Raw genomic sequence first — 23496 nt, 5'->3', positions numbered from 1 at the left:
GTGAAACCTATTTCAGGTGGAGGGTGAAAACGAATGGAATGGAACACAATATGCAAGCATTTCAAGCCTGCGGTATATTTTAGTATTGCTCGCTACATTAATTTGGTATATTTTAGAGTAAGGTTGTTAACCCTAACTTAATATATATTATTGATTGCAGCCTACAAAGAAAATATATGTTTTGGAGCGTAGGGAACTCGAATAAGGAAACAATATTTGGGGTGAATTGCCTAGCGAAGGATGGAAACGAGTGGAACGGAACATTTTAGTATTTTGCATTATATTAATGTGGTACATTTTAAAAGACTTCTTGGCAAACCTAACTAAATACATATATATTCTCATTGGATGAAGCAATTTCTCTGAAATGAAATCGGGAAGCTGCACTCGCGGTTAACTTTGTGCTAACTATGCAAATGTACTACTAAAGTGCCAGCTAAATGAATAAGTGACGTGCATTTTGTCTAGCTTAACTGCGACGCATCTGTTCCTCTTTCCGTCTCCCCTCCCACTCTTCTCTTATAATGGAGCTACTAATGGAGCACTCAAGTGGCATCATTCTGAGCTGCTGCTCGCTCTACCATCATTATGCGGCTTTATGCATGCAATTAACGCTGGCGATAACAACTTAATGCATGTTCTGCTCCCTTCTACCTCCCTCTCTCTTCACCTTCCGACCCCCTTTCGGTTTAGTTTTTCACATTAATGCGAAGCTGTCTCGCTGTCGTTGTCACTGATTTGACTCACCGTTCGTATATCACCTGCGCATTGTGCAGTTCGATGCCGCCGCCTCCTCCTCCTCCTCCGGTTCCATTGGGCGACTGCGAGTTGCTGTTACGGGGCAGCAGACGAGCGGTGATGGAGCTGCGATGCTGGGCGCGACAACGGCAAGGATCGTGCTTGTCCAGATAATGCGACAACGTATCCCAACCGCCGCCCACACGCACCATCACATGGGATCGCAGGATCTGCAAAGATGGAACACAAATGCATTGTAGAGGAGCATTCAATGGCATCGGAAACTTCTTTTGTACGTATGGAGTTGTTGCTTTGGCCTTTACTTACGCGCACAAAGATGAGCACTTTGGTGTCGCCAATGCGATATTTGCCCTCGGAGACGCGCACCATGGGAAACTGTGAGGGGCACGTGCATTTCTCCACCAAATCTCTGACCTGCAATCCAAAACGAAAAGACAAAAAAAGACAAAAAAAAGCAAGAAAATGTTAGAAAATGTATAAAAATGTGTCAGCTCTCGCGCCCGTCTCTTTCGCTCTCCTCTCTCTCTATCTCTCTCTTTCTGTGTCTATAGTCAACCCGCGGCGTGACCCCGTAGGGCATTGCATAAGATCAAGAGCCACAGGCGATCACAACGCCAAACAAATGCAATCCCAACGACCACAAAGCTATCTATCGACTGTGGACTGTAAACTGGACGCGACATTAGAGATGTGCAACAGTTGAGATGAGCACGAAGTGAGACTAGCCAAAAGATATTTCAAAAAAAAGTCTTTGAACCAGAGAAAGTTATTGTATAATAAAATTTGATTTAAAATATTGAATTCGTATAATTTTTATCACCGATAATTCGTGTGTAAAATAAACTGCAAATCATTACTGTTTATTTTTAATCATAAATTCAAAAACATTATTGTTCTTTCATTTCGAAATTCAACTCAATTCATTCAATTCTGTAATTATATTTTTTAGGGGCTGCTGTGAACTCAAAACTTCGACTAGAGGATCATAAATACAAAGAAAATTTCAATATATATTGAAAGCCTTCTATCTATATACGTATTTATGTAATTATTATTATTCATATTATATACGAAGATAATAATAATAATAGTAGTACAGTATAATAAACTGAAATAATAATGTTTCCTGCTGAGGACAATTGCTGCTACTGTTCTACTTTTGACGACTGCTGATCAAATTCTTAAGACTTCTCATCTGTTTCCAACTAGAGGTGGAGAACAATCGTTGGCACTATCGACACTACCGATAGTAGCAGACACTATCGATGGTACACAATTGACTATCGTCGTATATTTATGGCGCCCACTTTCGATAGTTCTCACTCTCTACAGCTTCCAACAGCTGGTTATTTACTACTATCAACTTGCTAATGCCAATACCAATACCGATAGGAAGTATTGACTAGCCTCCATTGCTGTTATAAAGTATAAAGCACAGTTGCATCTCTATCATTTCAGCTGCGTTTCAAATATGTGTCTTATACCTTTTTACTATACTATCTTTCTTTATCTACATTTCACGAAACATTTTCTGTATTTTCAGCCACAACTATTGCTGATGCTTGTACAGTTTAATTTATTCTTTTTGTCATCCACTTCGTTGCGTGTCACGCGCTCATCTGCAGCGATGTTCCGAGTGTTGCTGCTGTGGATCAATGGGCTGTGGGCAATGCATTGCGACTGCATAAATTCACGCGCTGCCATTGTCCGATGGCCGAGCAAATGATCAAACAAATGAGCGGAACAGCAAACGAATCGACTTGGCTTCCATTCGGCAGTCAACAGTCAGCCAGCCAGCCAGACAGACAGACAGACAGCTGGACCAAAGCCCAGGGCAACTGGCTCCTTCTTGTTGGTATTGCTGTTGTCGTTGTCGATGTTGTTGTTGATTCGTGTCTGTAGGGAGCTGCTTGAGCAGCGTCTGTTGGCCAAGTTAGCTACTGTGCCGGCGACGTCGCCTTTGACAGGCCTTCGAATTCGAATTCGACTGCGACTGCGACTTTGCTTTGGACTGCGCTAACAAAGCTCAACTTTTGGCCAGGCTAACAACAACTGCAACACGAACAACGAGACAAAAAAGCAAACAGACAAAACGCATTTGCACCTTTGAACTTCGCTAGTTGCAAGCCAAAAAAAAAATACCCAGCAATCAAGTCAACTGTCAGCGGGGCATGCACAGCAACAACAACAACAACAACAACAACAACAACAACAACAACAACAACAACAACAACAACAACAACAACAACAACTACAACTAATCAACTAAACAATAACTTAACTTTGTCATCACAATTCAGCAATCTTAATACTTGAAAAATATATTCAAACTTTGCATCAAGTAACTAAATTGATCTCTAAAGAGTACTGAATGGTTGCTGCTGTCAAAGGAGCAACACATTAAACAGGATATCTACAGCGTATTCGTGAGTCGAGCATTGTCAGCTGAAGTTAGCTAAGGACAGGACTGCAGGAATGATTGGGAACTGTGCCACAGCTGTATGCGTGCCACAGCAGCAACTGTTGCTGCGGTGTGGGGTCAGGGGCAGAAGGAGAGAGGAGAGGGAGGTTGAGTTGCTGTTTGGTGGGTGCCTTTTGTGTGGTAAGTCGACATCACAATAAATCTAGCATTTGGCGATAAGCCGCAAAAAGAGATCTGGCCATCGACAACACGGCAATGGCAACAGCAACAGCAACAACCAGCAACAACATCAATGGCAGCAACGGCAGCAACAGGCAACAATCTTGGCATGACTGTGACGCATGCGAGATTAGCTGGCGCTGGCAATGGCGCTGTGATCCTGGCCAGGCCATAAATCGTAAGCAGCAGCAGCAGCAACAACAACAATGCTGCACAACAACACAGCAACAACAAACAGCAGCCACAGCAATGTTGACGACGCGGACGTGCCAAACGGCAGCGACAAATGATTCGTGGCTCGTTTTTTTGGCCGTGGTGGCACATCATTTGATTTTCGACAAGTTGTTGAGGCTATTTGCTGATTTGGCAGCAGCAGCGGCAGCAACTGTTGCCGTGCCCGGTTGCCGTTGCCTAACAAATTGATTGGCCGACTGAGTGATCGCCGCAGACAACAAGCAGGAGGCAGGAGACTCCAACTACGAAGTCGAAATCGAAGTTGTTGTAGTCGCAATTGCAAGTCAAGCTCAGCTCAGCTCAGCTTCAGCAACCATTGAGCATGTCCGCCCGCCGGGCCACTTTGCCATTGTTGCGATGGCTGTTGCTGTTGTTGCTGACAATGTTTGTGGCAGCATGTGGCAGACAGCGAGGCATGTCCATGTTGCGTCCAATAAATGCGCAACGATTTAACCAGCCATCCATCCAGCTGCTGTCGATTGTGGCAACCCATTGACAGCCGCAGCAGCCGAAGCAGCAGCAACCAATGTTGCTGTTGCCGTTGCTGTTGCATTGATGTCAATGTTGCTGGCGGCGTGAGGAAATGTTTGTGCATGGCTTTTCATTAGTTTTCCGATTTTTGCCGATTTTGGCGATTTTGCTCCTCAATCCTTGGGCGCTGCCGTTGTTTTGTTGCTTGTACATTGTTGCCGCTGCTGTGGCTGCTGCTGCATGTTGTCGTCGCTTGTTGCTTGTTTGGCCGTTGCTCGTTTCTTGTTGTCATCGCGCAATCGCTGCTCGCAGTCACACTTGCAATTACATTGCCAATTGCGATTTGTTGTAATTGTTGTTGGCACATCGGCAGGCAACATTGTGGCGCCACCGGGCAGCCGCAGCAGCAGCAACAGCAACAGCAACAGCAACAGTGTAACACGACAACACGCCTCGAACATCTTGTCAAATTAATTAACAATGTGATGAGACCACAAATGTGACATAAGCAACAGCATCAGCAACAATTGAAATTGAAATTGAATTGCAACTGTAACTACAACTGCAACCAATTGCAATTGCAACACTTAGCAGCAATAAACATCAATAGATTAATCAATAATTAAATTGCAATGGTTATTTTTGAGAGTTTCGATCTATTAAAGCAACAATTTATCCTTATTTAAATGTGTTTAGTTGAAGAACTTATTTATCGATTTCAAATACTACAACTCAAAATTCAAAACAAGTAAGAAAGTTATCCATTGTGATTGAAAGCAAAACACAAAATATATACAACAAAAATACTAAAGGCTGTATTTGGTATATATGTATAAACCAAACGTTTTTCCCAAACCAAACTTTTTCCTCATTAACTTTCTGTTCGTAACCAAATTTTCAGAAATTATAAATACTGTAGTTGTTATTGTATGTATCAAAAATAGTTTCAGATTACGCTTGTTAATCGATTTGTATCGATGGAGGCGTGGCAAAATTTGGAAACAAACTTGTATCAACGGACAGACAGCTAGACAGACGGACATGGCTACATCGTCCTGACTGTTGATGCTGATCAATTATATATACATATACTTTATATTCGATTAATTATTTCATACTATTTTCAGGTTGATAAAATACAAAATAAATACAGAAATAAATAACTAACATGTTTTGACACTGACTTTATAAAACTACAGTCTACATAAAGTAAAGCCAAACATATCACATAGTGATAGAAATAATGCTCAACTTAAATTGAATTTCAATCGGTAGTTTGGCATGTTTTAAATTCTCTGTGGTTGGACATTTTGTGAAGTTTTTGGGATACAACGAAACCACATTAAGCTAGGCAGTTGGTTTCTAGTTTCTATGCTACAATTTGTTGTCAATATTCATCTATTGAAAAGACTAGAGAGAAATTTCGTATGCATAAAGTGTGAATCAGAATCTGTTGGATGCCACCAAAAGAGGCAAACAGTTGTGTGCTCACACAGATCACGATTTGTGGCTACGTTTTATGGTTGCAGCGGGCGGGCGATATCAATGATTGTTGACTTTGGGGGTAATGGGTAATGCACATACAATATCCGATATCCGTTTATAGCCAAAGTCTCCCACCCCACAATTAAGCGTTGCATTTGTTGCTGTTCTTGCTTTTGATTTGTTTTGACCAAGTTTGAAACTGGAAACTTTAAGCCATGGCTAAAAATGGACATGAGAAAAGTCGTTGCACACAATCGGAGAGAAATACAAAAAACTCATGAGCCGTCACCACAAAGACAAAAACTAATGCAAAGAGCAACAAGATGAAGAACAAGGGAAAAGAGAAAACACAACTAGAGAGCGATAGACACAGTAATCGATAGCAGATTCGATAGGTTGACTCACCATCTCATCGAGACTCTTGAGATCGTTGGTAACGATCTGTGGCTGTGGTCCATACATCAGCATCGGATCCTTGTCGTTCTCATCCTCATTCTCCGTATCGCTATCGTACAGATCCGTTTCGTTGGCCACACACTCGGCGCCAACAGGTGGCGCCTCCGTTTGTGTACCGCTCTCCGCACAGCCGTTGCTCGTCTGGGTGCCACAGCCAATGCCGTTACCGTTACCGTTGCCGCTGCCAACACCGATGCCGACGCCATTCGCCTTGTTGTCGGCGGCAATTTCGCGATCGATTTGTCGCTCCATTTGCACCAGCATGGGCGCTAGCATTCCTATAAATTAACACAAGCATCGTCATTCGATTAGTTATCGATCAGTCGACAGTCAGTCAGCGTCGCTCGATCGATTAATCGATCACTTACCGAACTTGGCGCCACGTCGCGCCACCTCGAGCAGACAGAGAATCACATGCTTCTCGTTCTTGCGCATTATCAGATCGTCCGTTTCGAACAGCAGGCACTCGATGATTTTAAGGCTCTTTCTGCGAATTAAGAATGGGTAATCGATAACACATTTATTAGTGATGTTGCCAAGTCGAAATCTATCGCAGCTACATGGCGATCTTTGCCAGGAGTTTCTTAATTTGTATTAGTTGCATATCGTATTTATATTTGGTAATATTATTTTGTACTTTTTAGATAATATTTTGTTATAAATAAGAAACTTTACATTAATATATAATTCTGTTATTTTTTGTCATTTTTGGCTTTTAACTATTCAAATCATTTATTTCATATTTATATTTTGTGTTGCAGTTTTAGTTCTCTAATTTGTGGACACTAAATTTCGAACCTTTATATTAATATTAATATTATTTCATGTAATTTTTGGCTTTCAACTATTGAAATCATTTATGACATATATTTAGTACTTTAATGTTTTAATTTTAAGCTGAGTATTGTCATTGAATTAATACTAAGGCTTTTTTTAAGGCTTTATAGGAGCTATTTTAGCCATTATTTATTGACATACAGACAACAATTAAATAATTCTATTTGATGATTTTAAAATTTGTCTTATTATGTTTCAAAATTTGTAATTAATTATTATTTCACTTATTTTATTTGTATATACAGTTTTTTAATTTAAAGCATTTTATTCAGTGAATTGAAAGATCAATCTAGAAACATTTATTGAAACTAACTCAAAGCTCCATTGCAGCTGATAATATTATAAATTTATTATTCGATCTTTAATCAGTGACAGTTATGTGATATAACATAGCAGAAGATTCTGCCGTGAAAATCTGGTAATAGTACTATGTCAATATACCAAATATAGCCAACGGTATATTTAAGTATTTTTGCGGTATATTAATTAGGTATCGAGTCGAAGGCCACAGCTGCAAATATTCTCTTTTGTATTTAAATGTGGTATTAAATACTATATCTAATATAATATATTAAAAAATAATTTGGTATATTTTATGAATAATACCGCATTGTTTTTGCTTTTATTCCAAATCGGTAGCGTCAGTATCTCTTACTTCTTCTTATTTCGTCTCTGTCATATTTGAACTGTCAATAACTTGCAATATATGGTGTGGCAAAATTATATTAGTTTCTTTAAATATTATTTATTTTAAACTCAAAATGTGATCTTGCTTCTTCATTCTTTTTCTCACTACTGATTCGTGTACATACTAATTTTCAGGGTGTACATATAAATTTTCAGTTTATACACATATTTTTAAATGATAATCAAATAAACGTTAGGAAATTTAATATTCAAATAAAATAAAGTTTTGCGACATATGATATGTAATTCTTCTCCTCTTCAGCTGCATTCTCTAGACACACAGACTTTGCATATTGTACAAGTTTTTGTGCCTGATCTTTGAGTTGTTGTTGTGCCTGCATCCATCAATCATCAATCAAAGATCAATCGCAGCAACTTGCTTTGATCTCTGATTGATGGCACAGAGATCGATGATGTGCGCTGAACTTACCTGCACCAGGTTATGAAGTTGGACACGTTGTCGCGGGAGAAGAAGGTGCCGCTCTTGGCGGTCGGCAGAAAGTGGACATTGCCCAGGGCGAGGATGGGGCCAGCTAATCCGGAAGTCATCGAGCGTGTCATTGATTTGTTGCGCGCCTGTCGCCGGGCCAAATAATCCTCGGCTGCTTGCCGCACATAATTTGCGTGCTGCAAATAAAAGCAAATAAACACCAAATTAAACGAGTGCACCAACAACAACAATAAATTAGAGACAAAAGATAGAGAGAGAGAGACATGAATGCAATGTGCAATGTGCGACTGCAAATCGCATTGCGATTCGAGTGAAAGTCAAAATGAAATATTTTTGGCTTATTCAAAAGCGCGACAAAAATCTAGAAAAAACGTTTATTTTTAAGTGTCGCAAGAATTTAGCGCAGCATTTTTAGGCTGACGGCGGCCAAGAAGCTGGCGACGGAGAAACAGGGAGGGAAGGGGAGGGAGGAAGGGAGAGTGGCAGCTACACACCTTTTTCCTCTAGCCCCCAACAACTTTCCCTCTCTCTCTTTCTCTTTTCAAAAGTGACTGTTGGCCATTGCAATCGACAGTTCAACTTTGCTTTGATTAAAAAGGGGAAGTACCGCAAATTGCGTGGGAAGGAAAGGGGGCGAGGGGAATGTCAGTTGGCGCCGCAATGTTACGCATAATTAATTAACACGCAGGCAGTGCAAAAAACTCAGACACACTCACAACACTCGTCACTCATCAGTCATCGCAGTCGCATTCGCATTCACAAATTTATTTTGTGAATGGCCCAAAAAAATGGGCACCTGACACAAATACTCTTCTCCTTCTCTTTCTATCTCTCTCTATTGCATTTCAGGTATTTTATAGCTCAAGCGAATAAAAAAGATTAAATAACTAACTAAAGAGATGCGCTCTTCAAATATTTAAATATTGCTTTTCGTTTAACCATATCACTTTGAATTTGTGTTCACAATTGTCATCCAACTGATAAGATGTTATATTGAAAAACTGCTAATTCTGTTAATTTAATATTAATTAATTAAACTTACTTCTTGCCTAAGCAGACAGATTGTTAATGAAGAAGCGAAAAATAAAATAATATATATAATATTATATTCAGAATACATTCTTGACAACTTTAACAAAGCAAAATCACAGTGAGCAAAGTCAAGAGGCTTCAAGAAAACTTTAACAAAATCACAGTTGAAGCTTTAACAAAGCTCAATTTATGACAGATCAAAGAAACACAATTCTTGCTGCAATTATATGAAACAAGTATGAAAACTTCAGTGGAGTGGAGATACCCGCTACACACTTTGAATAAATTCTAAAATTCTAAAAATATACCGAACTAAAATACCGAAAAAAGCTTAAAGCTTTAGTTGGTATATTGATATATGCAGTACTACATTCAAAATAAACCAAATTGTCAAAGTAACTAAGCTTTTTGGTATATTTTTAGTATATTTGTTCTCTTTCATATTTGTAGTTTGAGTCACATAAATTTGAGTATTTTTGCGGTATTTGTTTGGAATATTTGTTAAATACACTCACTTGACTGTAACTTTCTTACTTGTTTTTTTCTTCTTCTCATTTTTGTACTTTAAACGAAGTGCAAATAGATCAACGAATTTACACTGATTGTAGAGTGCAAACATTATTATTTCAATTGTAACAAGACCGTAAGTTACATCTTTAAGTTTTGTAAATTATTTGAAACATTTAAATTTCCATGAAAGTTTGGCAAACAGCCTAACTTGTTACCTGATTTCTTATACAGTCGCATTTAGTATACAAGTCCGTATCATAAATTACTTTTAAAATATGAATTACTCAAGCTGTAACTTTGGAAATATTTGATATATGATTCAATCGTTGAGTTTGTGATGAAGAAGTGTTCTTAAAATATTCATTTGATTTTACAATATAGTCGAGTATTTTAATCCGTATCCGCATCATATTCTAACCACAACTAAAATGAACTTTAGTCACAATCGTGTTAAACATTTCCTTATATAGATCGTTATTTCACTTTGTAGTATTTCTGCTGGCTGCTGGCGATTGTTGTGTTGCATTTCTCATTTCTCGCCGCCCGTTGTTGCAAGTGTTGACACTTGTTGCCTCCATTTCGACGCCCTCGTTGGCATTGATCGTCTCGAGTTGAGTTGAGCTGCAGCTTATGTCATCATCGTCATCATCATCGAAGTCGCGCGCGCGTGCTCGCCATCAACTCTCCACCTGTCCCACTCTCCTCGTTTCCCCCTTCTCACTATCTCTGTTGATGCGATGCCAAAAACGATTCAATCCCAATTCGAATTCGAGGCGATGCGATGCACGACGATCGCGAGACGTGTAATGCATTTCCATTTCCATTTCGATTTCGGTTTCGATTTCCATTTACATGCATTCGATATTCATTTATGCACATTTTTGTAATAATTTAATATTTAAACAATTTCAATATTTCCTTCTCTCCTCCACAGCCGATTATTATTATTATTATTATGATGTGTCGTGTTTTGCTTTTGCTGTTTTTTTCTGTTTTTTTTTGTTTATGGTTATCTCCTCGAACTGCATTGTAGTGTGCTTTATTTGGTGTTTATTGTTTACCCTAACCGATCCATAGAAGGGCAACATCATCATCAACATCAGACAGCTCTGACGTCTGTGGCGTGGGCGTGGCATTTACTCCCTTCTTTGGTTGTAAACAGGATAAGCCAAAGCCAAGCTACAATCTCTAGTTAGTATAATTAAGTAAGAGTATATGTTAGTGAAGTTAGTCACCATCGATGTCCGTCGCATTTCTTGTGTCTTCATCTTCAGCTCTTCTTCGCTCTTCGCACTGCATCATCTGCTTTGCTTTGACTCTTATCATTGAGCTGGGCACCGAGAAAGACGCCCACGTTGCAGTTGGCCAGAGGCGTTAAATAGCTCGGCTTCTCCTCTGCCCACGATTATTCAGTGAATCGAATACTATTCACCAACTACCATTCATTCATTCAGCATTAAGCATTCAATAATCGGCATTTGGCATTTAGCCTTCTTCTCCCGTTCGCCTCTTCGCTTCCCATCAAATTTATGAGCTGCAAGTTGAGCTGTAATACTCGTATTTTCGATCTCAAGCGATCTCAAAATATGCATCGAGAATCGCTGTCACTTTTCACTTTCGTAAGATAAAACTGCTATTATGACATCACACACACGTGTAAGTTGTAAACAGTGTTGGAAAGTGTGCAAAAGGGAGCTTGGATATGCTCTGAGTGCTTTCTACTAGAGATGACACAAAATGCTATTAGCTATTAGCGGTTTATGCACTTAATTGAATTAATTAATATCAATTAATATCTCTGATCATGTTTTTTAAATAGATTGTCAATTATTCATTGAAAATTTTATTCTTCGACTAATATTTATTTAAAGTATGTTTAGTTCGTCTCATATTCCAAGTTTTTCTAGCTATATTATTTTATTATAGACTTTCATTTTTAGCTATAATAATTAAATTTAAAAAAAGGGCATTTTGAATTCACTACTTATATTTTCTGTGTTTCTTTGCAATATTTAAATAAATATTTACGAAGACAGGGAAAATTTAAATAAATATATCGAAAGTTAATATGAGAAACTTTTGATATATTTATTTAAAGAGTGACTTTATGACTTTATGCCAAATTTAAGGCAATAATAAATAATGTTTAAAAACAAAAATGTATGGCCACAGCAATTCGGTTTCAATACAAAAATACATTAATTGATAACAAAGCAATCAGAACTAGCTTTTTTAATGACGATATATTCTAAACCATGCTGCCAATATTTCTAAATACATTCATCGATAACTAGTCGAACTTTGCACCTGTTTCGATAGCAAAGTATTGTCATTGACGGTGTCATTTCAATGTTGTGTGCAATTGTCAAGCTTAACGTTGATCCTGTTAAATAATTTGTATCACAATTTTCTCAACGTAAGTCAAAGAAAAGTGTCGTTGATTGTTTTAAATCGCATTTCTCCGTTTTGTTAGATGCCAACAATGGAATCTGAGACCGCGATGTCGCCGTTAGAGTATCAGGAGCAGGAGCAGGAGAAAATCGAGTTGATTGACGACGACAAGAAGTTGAAAGAGAAGCAAAAGATGTATCAGAAACTGAGGGATACCGAATGCAGAAAGTCATCCATGTCGGAGAAGCACAGCGATGAAAACGAGGAAAGGTCGAAGGAAGTGCTTAAGGAGTCTTCTGACCCATCGACCCAACCGGATGAAGAGTGTTTGATTCGCTCTCGCAAGCGTCGCTCGGACTCTCCGAGAACCGATTGCACGCCCTCAAAAATGGCGCCAGCAGAAGAAGCATTCCAATATGATCTTGACTGGGAACTGCATAAATTTACAGCGGATGTTGAGCAGACAAAGCAGGAGCAACAGGAAGAAGATGAGGAACAAACACAGCGACCAGAAGGCTGGATTTACGATCTAATCTCTCAATACGTGAGCACAAATATGTCGACGACATCGACGTCGTTCTTTGCCAACTATTGCGCCGCTGAAAAGTCGAAGAGTTTTGCACAACTAAACGAAGAAGAGCTCTTCGGAGAAGACAGCGACAGCGAGAACAAACCAAAGCCGACGGTTAAGCCCAAGAAGTCCGAAGAAGTCTCCGAACACCTCTTAGGAGAAGACAGCGACATCGAGAACAAACCAAAACCGATGGTGAAGCCCAAGAAGTCCGAGGAAGTCTCCGAAGAGCTCTTCGGGGAAAACAGCGACAGCGAGAACAAACCAAAGGCGATGGTGAAGCCCAAAAAGTCCGAGGAACTTCTCCACAGCGAATCGAAAGCAAATCAACTACAGCAGCAGCAGCAGCGGAAAGAACAGCAGCAGCTGCAACTGCAGTTGAAGTACGAAACGTTGCACGAGAAGCTTTCCCAAAAACATGAAGACATGCTCAAGAACTTTCAGCAGATGCTAATCAAATTGCTGCGCGAAGTCTCAGTCGAGATAACCAAGGAATTGTGCGGACAACAACCGAAGCAAGAAACGTTCAATCTGAATAAACTTGATGAGACTTGGTGTTTGCCATATGGCAGCGATAGCAAGGTGATTGTCAATAGCAGCAAGGAGGGCATCATGAGCATCAGGGTGGAGCCCCTAATGCCAATGAAGTTGAGGACATCCAGGACGAGACGAAGCGAGAGGCGGGAGGATGACTGCAAACCGCGTACGGAGCAATGGTGCTGGGATAACGCGATCGAACAGCAATCGATTGAAAAGCAGCCGATCGAGCAGCAACCGATCGAACAGCAACCGATCGAACAGCAATCGATCGATCCGGAATCGTTAGCGGAACAACAGCTGTATAAAGGGCCAACGGAGCACGACTATTGTCGCCAGCTAGCATCTGACTATGTTAACGATAGCGAGGATCAAAGCAATGATGATGGCGATAATAACGTCGAAGCTAACAGAAATAACAATAATACGAATGCTGTGGAGGTGGAAAACCCATTTGATGTGTATAACGATCATATTGAGAGCGATTGGAATAATCTTCATTCTGTCGACAATACGGTTGCTGTGGACATGGAATTGGATTCCGACTGCGGATCCAATTGGAGCGGATCGAAGACCTTGTGCTCCGATAAGACAGACTCAACGCTGCAGCTGGAGATCTCGGATCGCGAGTATCAGCGACTCTTGCAGCGCAGTCGCATCGAGTGCTTTGAGCATCAGCATAAACTGGATATGGAAGCTCGATCTAGCCAAATGTACGAGCAGCTAATACACAATACGGAGGATCATTGGCAGACTCAACCTACCAAAGCTAAAGAAGATGGCGAATGCGAAGAGGAATATTAGGGATTAGCTAATATGCGAATATATTATATTCTAAATATTGTAAATGACTTTAACGGGTTCTTATGACACCAATCCAAAATTTTGAACTCATTACAAGACTGAAACATTGAAAACGAATTTAATACATTCAATTTTAGAACCTTGCTGAGAAAGGTTTTTCAAATTATAAAAATAAAAAGCGAATACGTATTTGTAGGCACAGCTAAAGTTAATTTATGTATTATTATATTTTATGAGGATGTAATGTGCTATTACAATAATAGTTTATCTTTATATATGTTTATATTATCATATTTCAGTTTGTTATATAGGGTTGAAATAGTACTGTATCTTGTACCTTCTGAAGGGTATTAGTTTTGCATAATAGTATTAAGATTTGTCTACAAAAGTGACTTTTTGTCTGTGCAACACACCAACACATACACACACACACACACATAGACTGAGAGGGGTCAGAGGCCTCGTGCCTCGTCGTGTGGCAGACGCAGAGGCAGCGTCAAGTGTCGAAGCTGTCGAAGCAATTAACGTGACTTTGGGAGTCAAGAGTCGCCCTGAATGTGGGGCACACAGCAAAACCAGAGACTGCCAAGGGGATGAAGAGGGCAAGGAGAAGCGAAAGGGGAAGGGTGAGGGTGAGGCAACAAACAGCTCATAACGTTGGCGCAACTGATTGCCATGCAACTGTGGCACAAATGCGACTCAAGTACGTGACAGGTAGAAGAAACGAGAGCGAAAGCGGTTAAGGAAGCGCCTCATGTTGCAACGTGCCACAAAGAGAGACAGAGACAGAGAGAGAGAGAGAGAGAGAGATGGGGAATACATAGGTTGCGACTTGGCGTTATGCATAATGCGGGTGTTTGGAGGTGGGGCATCATCATCATCATCGTCACGTAATTAGCTTAGATTTTTTTTTCATTTTCCATTTTATTTTTAATTTTTTGCCCGGGCTTGCCCGAAAATGTGTGTCAATATGGCGTTAATAACATTAGGTAAAAGGCAATTGCAAAAAGCAACAAAAGGCAGCAGCGCACAACAACGTGTCTTTCGCATTATACAGATACAAGATATATACACCGATATACTATATTGTTGTATGTGGAGCATACACATAGCGTAATGGCCGTAACAGCTTTTTGCTTCCGCAAAAGCAACGAAAAAAAGAGACGCCAAATTAAATCAAACAAACAGCAGCAGCAACAACAACAACAACGACCACAATCGAAATGACATTGCAAAAACCGAAAATCAACAGCCACAACAACAATAAATGATATCAGCAACAACAACAACAACAGCTAACGGGGCGAGCATAATGTTTATTGTACAATTGCCGGATTTCAACGCAATTATCAAAAGTATGCGCACTGCGCATACCCTGCAAAAGTGACTCACAAAGTGGCTATGCACAACTAACTACATGGAAGAGAAATTATTGTCCCATAAATTCATAATTGGAACTGATTTCATAAATTCTAGATTAGCATCAAAATGCATACTCGAAAATTATTATTATTAAAAAAAGAAAAAGTATCCAACAAATGATAATAAATTATAATAAATAAAATATATACATATGTACATACATATGTATGTATTTATGCAAATCACTGTGTTGCTGTTGTTCGCACAGTGTTGTTAAGCGCCTAAATATTGCAAATATCAAGCTCTGACTAACACTATTCATTCCATTCGATTAATAGTGAGCAATTTATCGCGTTATTATTAAAATAACAAATTTAAAAAACTTTATCCAACTGTTATTTTTTGCATTTTTTTAAACATAATAATTACATTGTTGTTAAGCGCTTAAATATTGCAAATATCAAGATCTAATTGACACTATTCATTCCATTCGATTAATAGTGAGCAATTTATCGCGTTATCATTAAAATAACAAATTTGAAAAATGTTATCCAACTGTTATTTTCGGCGTTTTATTTTTTTTTAACATAATAAGCAATTAAACATTAGTAAAATAGTTTGCACACATGAAAATTCGATTTATCAAACTGCATTACTGTAGAAATAGTGTTGGTTAACGCTGCCAACATATCGGTCCATTGTCCATCTCTAACTAAAAGCTACGAACATCTCTAGATCTCCCAGCTTTGTCTTTTCATTTCGAGTGTCAACGCGACGACAACGAAAACTTTTTCCAACGTTTCCTTAATTTTTTCTTTTGGTCTCGGTCGAACAGAAAAATAACTTCGAGCAAAATGAAAAACGGCAAGAATAAGGCTAACGATGAGAGTTCCAAAAATTTGGAGAAAAACCCCAATGAGGACACGTATTCGACAAATTCGGATTCGTCTCTGGACAATGAGTTTGTGGTGCCCAAACCTGTGAAGGCCCCAGAATCTTCGGAGTCTGAGTCGTCTAATGAGGAGGACGAGAAATCACAGGAGGCTGATGACGAAGAAGAAAAAGATGAGGGCGACGAGGAAGAAAAAGATGAGGAAGACGAGGATGAAGAAGATGAGGAAGACGAGGAAGAAAAAGATGAGGAAGAAGAGGAAGAAGAAGAAGAGGATGAAGAAGATGAGGATGAAGAGGACGAGAACAGCGAGGAGCCGGAAGAAAAAGATGACGACAATGATGGCGGCGAACCCAAATCCAAGCGTGTCCGAGTCTCACGTGACCGCAAATGGCGTTAAAAAATAGGACCAGACGTCGGGGATTTCAGCCATGGGTAACAGACAAAAGCAAACTCTGATGACCTCACCTAACCCACTAACGGACTAATTATGATTATTATTATTATAAAATGATCTAATCATATAACACTATTAAAATGCATTAACCAAAACGCAATTCTCTGATTTAACCTCATTTTTAATCGCAACTAACAGAATATAAAAATTAGTAACATAACCTCAATTACTTCTAACACATGTTGACAACCACATTTTTATTCTTGTTGAGAGTTGTCAATCACATTCTAGTTATTTCTAGCAGGCCATGTGATGTTTGTCTCATCTCTAGCGTCTCAACTGCCATCTCTAATTTGAGAATACAACTACTTGCAAAGCAACGCTGTGTCTGGCAAATTCTGACTGAATTCTTAATTATTTTTTGTTCTTTTAATAAACGACAAAATGAACAACGAAAAGCGCAATGACGATGGGATGCTGCAGTCACTCGATCAATCGAAGGACGCAGTGGAAAAAGCACATGAGTTTAAGGTGTTCGATACGCTAAAGTTGGCCATCGAAGCGGTGAGCAAACGCAACTGTTTTGTCATCAATTCCACGGACTTTGCGCAATATCTAATGGAGGAACTCAAGTTGGCCAGTGACAAAACGATGAAGCTTGTGGATGCCAATGGAGAGCTCTTGTCCCCGGAACGACTCAAACAGCTGCTCAGCAGTGAGGAGCAGAAGTAGGAGGAGGTGAAGACTGACAACGTAATCGAATGTGAATATGAATATTAAATAAAATATTTGTATACCCGAAGGATGTATTTAAGGAGCAGAAGTAGTAGGAGAAGACTGACAACATAATCGAATGTTTTATGAATATTAAATAAAATATTTGTATACCCGAAGGTAAAGGATATATTTAAGCTTGAGAGCGGGTATCTGAGAGTTGAGCTTCGATTGATTTGGCCACAAGCGCGGCACCGCCTAAGCGGATTTGCTACAATGAGCAATGAGCCAAAAAGAAATAGACAAAAAGGCTTAAAGAGCTGCCACCGATTGCCGATTGCCAATTGCCAGATTGGCCATAACAGCAAACGGCTAACAGCTAACACCTAGCATGGCCAACAAAGCACGTTAGTGTTGTTGTCGTGGTTGTTGTTGTTCAACTCAATCAAATTCAAAACTGTCCACAATTTACCATTCACAATGTTGAATTCAAAGCCGTGTCGACGTTGCCGTCATCAACACAACACAACACAAACAACAACTGTGCTTAACTGTTGTCTTGTTGGCTTGATGGCTTGTCTTGTGGGGTTCAAGGTTCTGTTGGACAACTTCCTAGCTGACCATTTGGCAATGATCGATTGCTGCCAACTGATTGTTGCACCCACAATAACCATAACCATAACAACAACAACAGCTACGAACGTCGAATAGATCTAACGATTGATCGGTCACCTGTCTCGGTGCTTGCTTTTGATCTTGGTTCCATTTGATTGCCACTAACGGTATTTCCATAATGCTGCCAAAGTTTGTTGCTCTCCCTCTCCTCTCTCTCTCTCTCTCTCTCCTTGTGCTGTGGGAAACAACCATGGACATCACAAGACACAAGATGGATGAGAGACGATGAGATCATTGATCGCCTGATTGCATCGTTGATCATTAGCAAGCGAGTGTGGTTCTCTTAGTATGAGTGTGTGTGTGGGCAGCAGGTACAACAACAACACAAGAGTCTTAACATTGGTAATTGATACATGCCGCAACACTTGCTGCACACACACTTGGGGCATGCAAGTTTTGTTGGTTGGTTGGTGGTGCGCTTTAAGCATTTCGCATTTCCCACAGTTTGCCAAAGAATCTTTGATCACATATACATTCATATATAGTATGTGTTTTTGGATTAAACATTTTTACTACCTAAGATTTAGTAACCATCAAACATTGATATTAATTTTTGTTCGAAATTTGTTCTTGAAATTTCAAGTAACTTTTGTTTTTAGCATGCATATTTAGATCGCTATTTTGTTATCTATAACATGTATGTATGCTCATTAAGAGACGCCAGGTAACAAGAAAGAGAAGTCTTAAGCTAAGCGACAACAACTTGAAAACAAGACAAAAGCAACACTGAACCAAACTGAACTGGTTTCTATTAACAAAAAATATAGTTGTTGTTGCTATTTTCCAAAGCCAAAACGAATTTTGAATGTGGGTGAAGTTGTTAAAAATGTGGCAAACGCAATCGAGGCCAGTCTCTAGAGTCGATGTCTTCGTCTCTGTCTCCGTCTCAGTTTCGGTCTCGATCTCAGTTTCCCGACAAGCAAAACACCATCTCCTCTTTCCCCTCCCCAGCTAAGTAATGCCACACCCCCCATTTTTGGCCCGCTAAGCGCATATTTAGTTATAAACTTGAATTTAGACGCGGCCCAAATTAGATAGATCGACTTTGACTATTGGGCCACGCGGTGAGAGCGAAGAATGAAATAAAATACTCTTTATAAATGAAGTCAACTTTAAATAGGAATCGCTAAAAAAAAAACAGTTTAACCTCAAAATTAGCAAAAATGTTATGCAAAAAAAAAACAAAACAATAAATTCATCTTCGATAATCTAAAGTGAAATAAGAACGCAGAGTAAATAATTCTTATGTCTGTGTTTCACTTTATTTCCTATTGTTTCACACACTTTTGCGTTTCATTTCGCAGTCACAAAATGAAATGAAACGCAAAAGTTTGCGAAACAATAGAAAATAAAGTGAAACACAGTCATCAAATAAAAATGGGAACGGACTATAAAGAACGTAAATTAAATGAATACTCATTTCCAGTGTCATCAATTCATTGAGATCAACATTCTAATTCAGTTTCGTTTTTGGTGTTGAGCTTCCTGTTGTGGCAAATTAACAAATTAAAGACGAAGAGACTGTTTTCATTTGGTTTTCTTTTTTTTTTGAATATTGTAATATTCTATTATAATTTCCTATCTTAGTCTTGATTGCTGTTCAGGGAATATCTACATATAACAATTGTTGTTGAAGACCGATCTGGGATCTGAGATTTGAGATGTGGCATAACTTTTGGCGGAATCGTGCAAATTGCCGCGACATGTCGTATCTTTTTGTCGTTTATTTTTGGCTCGTCGTTTGGCTATTTGTCCACTTTTGGGCACAGCCACAACAATAACAAGCTAAAGACGTGGAGGTGGAGAAAGAGGAAGAATTGGCGACGTCTAAAGCGTTTTGGCCAAGTAAATACGAGCATATGTAAATATTAATTTTATTAAACAAACGTGACGCTAACTCAACTCAAACTGAAACTGAAATTTCAACTCTGGGAGCAGCAAACGTAAGCGCGCAAAAAAGAAAAAAAATAGATTAAACAGTGCGCGCTTTTTATATTTGGCTTTTCAATTCACAATATCGGATGCCAGCAAAAATACGGTTTATTGTGAATGCGAATGCGACTCTGGCCCCGACAATTGTTTTGCTTTTTGTTTACTTTGTTTTTTTGTGCTTTGGACTTGGACTCGTTTCGCAAAAAAAAAAAAAAAAACAGAGTCGGTGACATCGTCATCATCATCGTTGTCCGTGCTTATGTTGCTCCGCCTAAGCGGAGACGTGGACGACTTCAAATCGGAGGCAGTTCATCAACAAGGCAATCGCAAAACGCATCCAAAATGCGTGGGAATTGTGCCGGCCTTGCTTTGAAGTCTGCTTGCAACAAAAAAAGGCTATTTGCGGAATTTCAAACGCAAAAGCTGTGCACACTCATCGCTCACAAACACACACACACACATACGTAGTGAAAGCTATGAGTGTGTACACACTGGCGGCCATTACAAGTGTAACCCTGCTAGCTGCAATTATGCGACAGTGTTGCCAACTTAACTTTTTCTGTTGTTGTTGCCAACTTAACTTTTTTTGTGGGTAATCAGAATGTGGCTAGCTTAAGTGCTCATAGTAATCAATTAGATAAATTACTTTCAAATTAATAATTTAATAATATATGTTAAATTAATACAATCAACAGAATATATTGATCAATTTGTAGAATATTCATAATTAAATAATGTATGTATTTATTTAGAATTTTTTCTACACCATTATAGCAAGAATAAGAGCAACTTTAAATTTGAGTTTTTTTTTAGTTTTTGCGTAAATGTTTCGGACTATGCTCGTATTTAATTTTTTTAATTTGATGAGTGCTAATAAATGACAAATAAAGCATTTTATTCGCTTTTTCAAACTGACTATTCAAATAAAGTGTTTAGCATTTTCATTGTCACTTTTACTGTCTTTCAGCTAGTTTACAGCTAATTTGATGGATGAAATTAGCTATTTTTGGATATCGCAATATGGATGGTTGGTAACGCGGTGCTGTGCGAAAAAAGAAGCAAAAAACAGAAACAAAAAGAACGAAGAACAAATGGTTGGCAAATATGGCTAAAGAAGCATAATAATTGTCATATAATCGACACAATGCTTGAATCTTGGCTTGGACTTGCGACTTTAATTGGCTAAAAGTGATTCATCGACGACAGCAACAGCAACAACTACGACAATGGCAACAGCAGCAGCAACAACAACAATAGTCGTCACATTTCGTAGGCGACTCTCGACAACGATTTGGACTTCCTTTTGTGGCAGCGACGACGGCGGCGGCGGGCAAATGATTGTCGCCATTGAGACTGCACGACAACTGGCAACGTGACGCATGAACAGCGCCGCCCTCCGCGACCAAGTTGCAACAACGACTGCGACACATTGCAGCACATATGGGTTGGGGGAGGAGGGGTGCAATAGTCGCTCTTTAACCTTTCCCCCGCGATGGTTTCCTTTTCTATTTTCAACTGTCGACAAATTTAGAATGCGACGAAACTGAGACTCATGATGACCGCTAATGGAGACACAACTCCGCAAAGGGGCGGGAGGTGATCACAAAGCAAGAGGGGAACGAAGAGAGGGTGCAACTTCAAAACTATTTATAAGCTGAATCACATGGCAGCTGCTGCCACAAAACTCACTTATAAATCACATTTGAAAATCAATCTTATCTTCCTATAAAGAATCAATTGTTAAAGACTTGTTTTAAATATTACATTCACATGTGGAGAACTAACTACTTTTACTTAGTTGAATTTAAGAATCTTAATTGTCAATTGTCTGCTTCTATTTTCTTCAAACTGAAAGCAGCCAATTCTTTTCTTCTTGAGATAGATTCAATTATTCATTTGTTAAAGTAATTAAATTTTATGGAAAATTAATCCATGATTTTTATAAGCCAACCTCTATTCCTCATATTAATTGTTAAAGAACTTTTTTTTTTAAGAATTCATTGTATAATATTTAGTTTAATTTCATTAACCAATTCTGTCATAACCTAATCTTTATTCCTTATGTAATTATTTTACATTTTGAATTTTAGAATCTTAATTGTCGATTATTTGATTCAATTATTCTTGATTCACAACTGCTTTGTTCAAATTTAAAACAGCAAATTCTTTTCAATTGTTAAAGTAACTAGATTGAAGTCTACATTTTAGAATCAATCAATGGTTTATATTGGCCAATTCTATGCAAATTATATTTCTCACATTGATTGTTAAAAAAACTTTATCTTTTAAGAATTTATCGTATTTTCTATTTCATAATTTAGTTTCTTTTCCTTAAGGTAATTATTTTGAATTTAACAATCTTAAAGGTCAATTGTCTGATTCTATTGTTCTTGATTTTCCCTTAAACTGAAAGCAGCAAATTCTTTTCTTCACAAGGTAAAGCTTAAATTGTTAAAGTAATTAAAATGTTATGTAAAACTTTAGAATAAATCAATGATTTTTATTAGCCAATTGTATGTGAACTGTTATTTTTTGTTTACCATCTACCATCAAATGTAAAGCAATCAATTGTTGTAGTAATTTTGTCATTGCAGCTGTTGCGGCACATGCCACAAACTGTGGAAGGAGAGACTGCATCTGGGCCAAAAAACAATGGCCAAAATGCAATTACCAAGAAGGAGGTGGCGCACAGTGGCGCACCACTTACAAGAACTTTAACACGCCAGAGTTCAAATTAGTCAGCCACACTCCATAAATCAGACAACGCAAAACAATCATAAAAAGGCCGCTCGCCAGCAGCAGCAGCAGCAGCAGGCATAGTTCGTGCCCCAAACTTGGTTGCAGCAGCGCCATGCTGGGGGTCTGCTGGACAGCTGCCACCACAGAAAAACGAACTGTGGAACTGGCCAATCGAGTTGCGACCGCCTGCTGTTGCCGGGTCGAGCGATTAGCATACAATTTGTGTGGCAACTTGTTGTTGCCACTGCTGCTGCCGTTGTTGCTGCTGCTGCCGTTGTTGTTCCACGCTGCACGTTGCACGTTGCATTGACAGCAATAAATAATCAAATTGCATTGCGATACCCTTGCAACGGCGCTCGCTTCTGATAAAGCTTATCTGGCAAGCAGCGAGACATGAGTTTGGAAACGAATGGAATTAGAACAGTGAAAGAACGCAACCTTAAGAAATCAATGTGGAATTGAAACAGAACCGAAACTATTATTGAGCTACAAAATAATTTTTAGTTAAAATAAAATGTTAAAATTTCCAAACGAAACGAATGGAATTAGAACAGTGAAAGAACGCAACCTTAAGAAATCAATGTGGAATTGAAACCTATAGGAAACCTATTATTGAGCAAGAAAATCATTTTTAAATTAATAAAATGTTAAATGTTACTTAGCGGAACAAACAGAATTGACACATAAGCAGGCAGTGAAACATGTGGAAATGAAACAGTACGAAACCTATTGCGTTAAAAATGAATAAAATGCTGAAACATATGGAAATGAAACAATAAAAAATAATTTGCTAAACTAAAATTTTTGAATGGAATTGGAACACAAACATTTATTGTTGCCAACGCGACTAAACAGGCCAACTTTAAAGGTTATGTGCGACGAAATGAGTGGAATTGGAACAGCTCAACATACAGAATGT

The 23496-nt window shown here is 38.8% G+C and overlaps 2 protein-coding genes across 3 annotated transcripts in view; one reads left to right on the top strand and one right to left on the bottom strand.

The window, feature by feature from the left end:
* LOC132796050 (GAS2-like protein pickled eggs) overlaps positions 1-23496 on the bottom strand; it is a 92964-nt gene that overhangs the window by 4913 nt on the left and 64555 nt on the right. For both annotated transcript variants that reach the window (XM_060807079.1, XM_060807078.1), the window contains exons 5-9: positions 8001-8197; positions 6415-6533; positions 5996-6324; positions 1066-1173; positions 748-968 (exon numbers count right to left, since the gene is read on the bottom strand). In XM_060807079.1, the coding sequence (XP_060663062.1) occupies positions 748-968; positions 1066-1173; positions 5996-6324; positions 6415-6533; positions 8001-8197 (974 nt within the window). The remainder of the gene's footprint in view (positions 1-747; positions 969-1065; positions 1174-5995; positions 6325-6414; positions 6534-8000; positions 8198-23496) is intronic.
* On the top strand, positions 11788-14038 carry LOC132797034 (trichohyalin-like). The gene is made up of 2 exons (XM_060808460.1): positions 11788-11979; positions 12037-14038. Exon 2 carries the CDS (start codon positions 12037-12039, stop codon positions 13864-13866), a length of 1830 nt encoding a protein of 609 aa, XP_060664443.1. The 5' UTR covers positions 11788-11979; the 3' UTR covers positions 13867-14038.

The sequence above is a fragment of the Drosophila nasuta genome, chromosome X (genome assembly GCF_023558535.2).
Source record: "Drosophila nasuta strain 15112-1781.00 chromosome X, ASM2355853v1, whole genome shotgun sequence".
In the NCBI taxonomy this organism is placed as follows: Eukaryota; Metazoa; Arthropoda; class Insecta; order Diptera; family Drosophilidae; genus Drosophila; species Drosophila nasuta.
The sequence above is the reverse complement of the archived record's forward strand: the minus strand, read 5'-3'. Positions and strand labels throughout refer to the sequence as shown.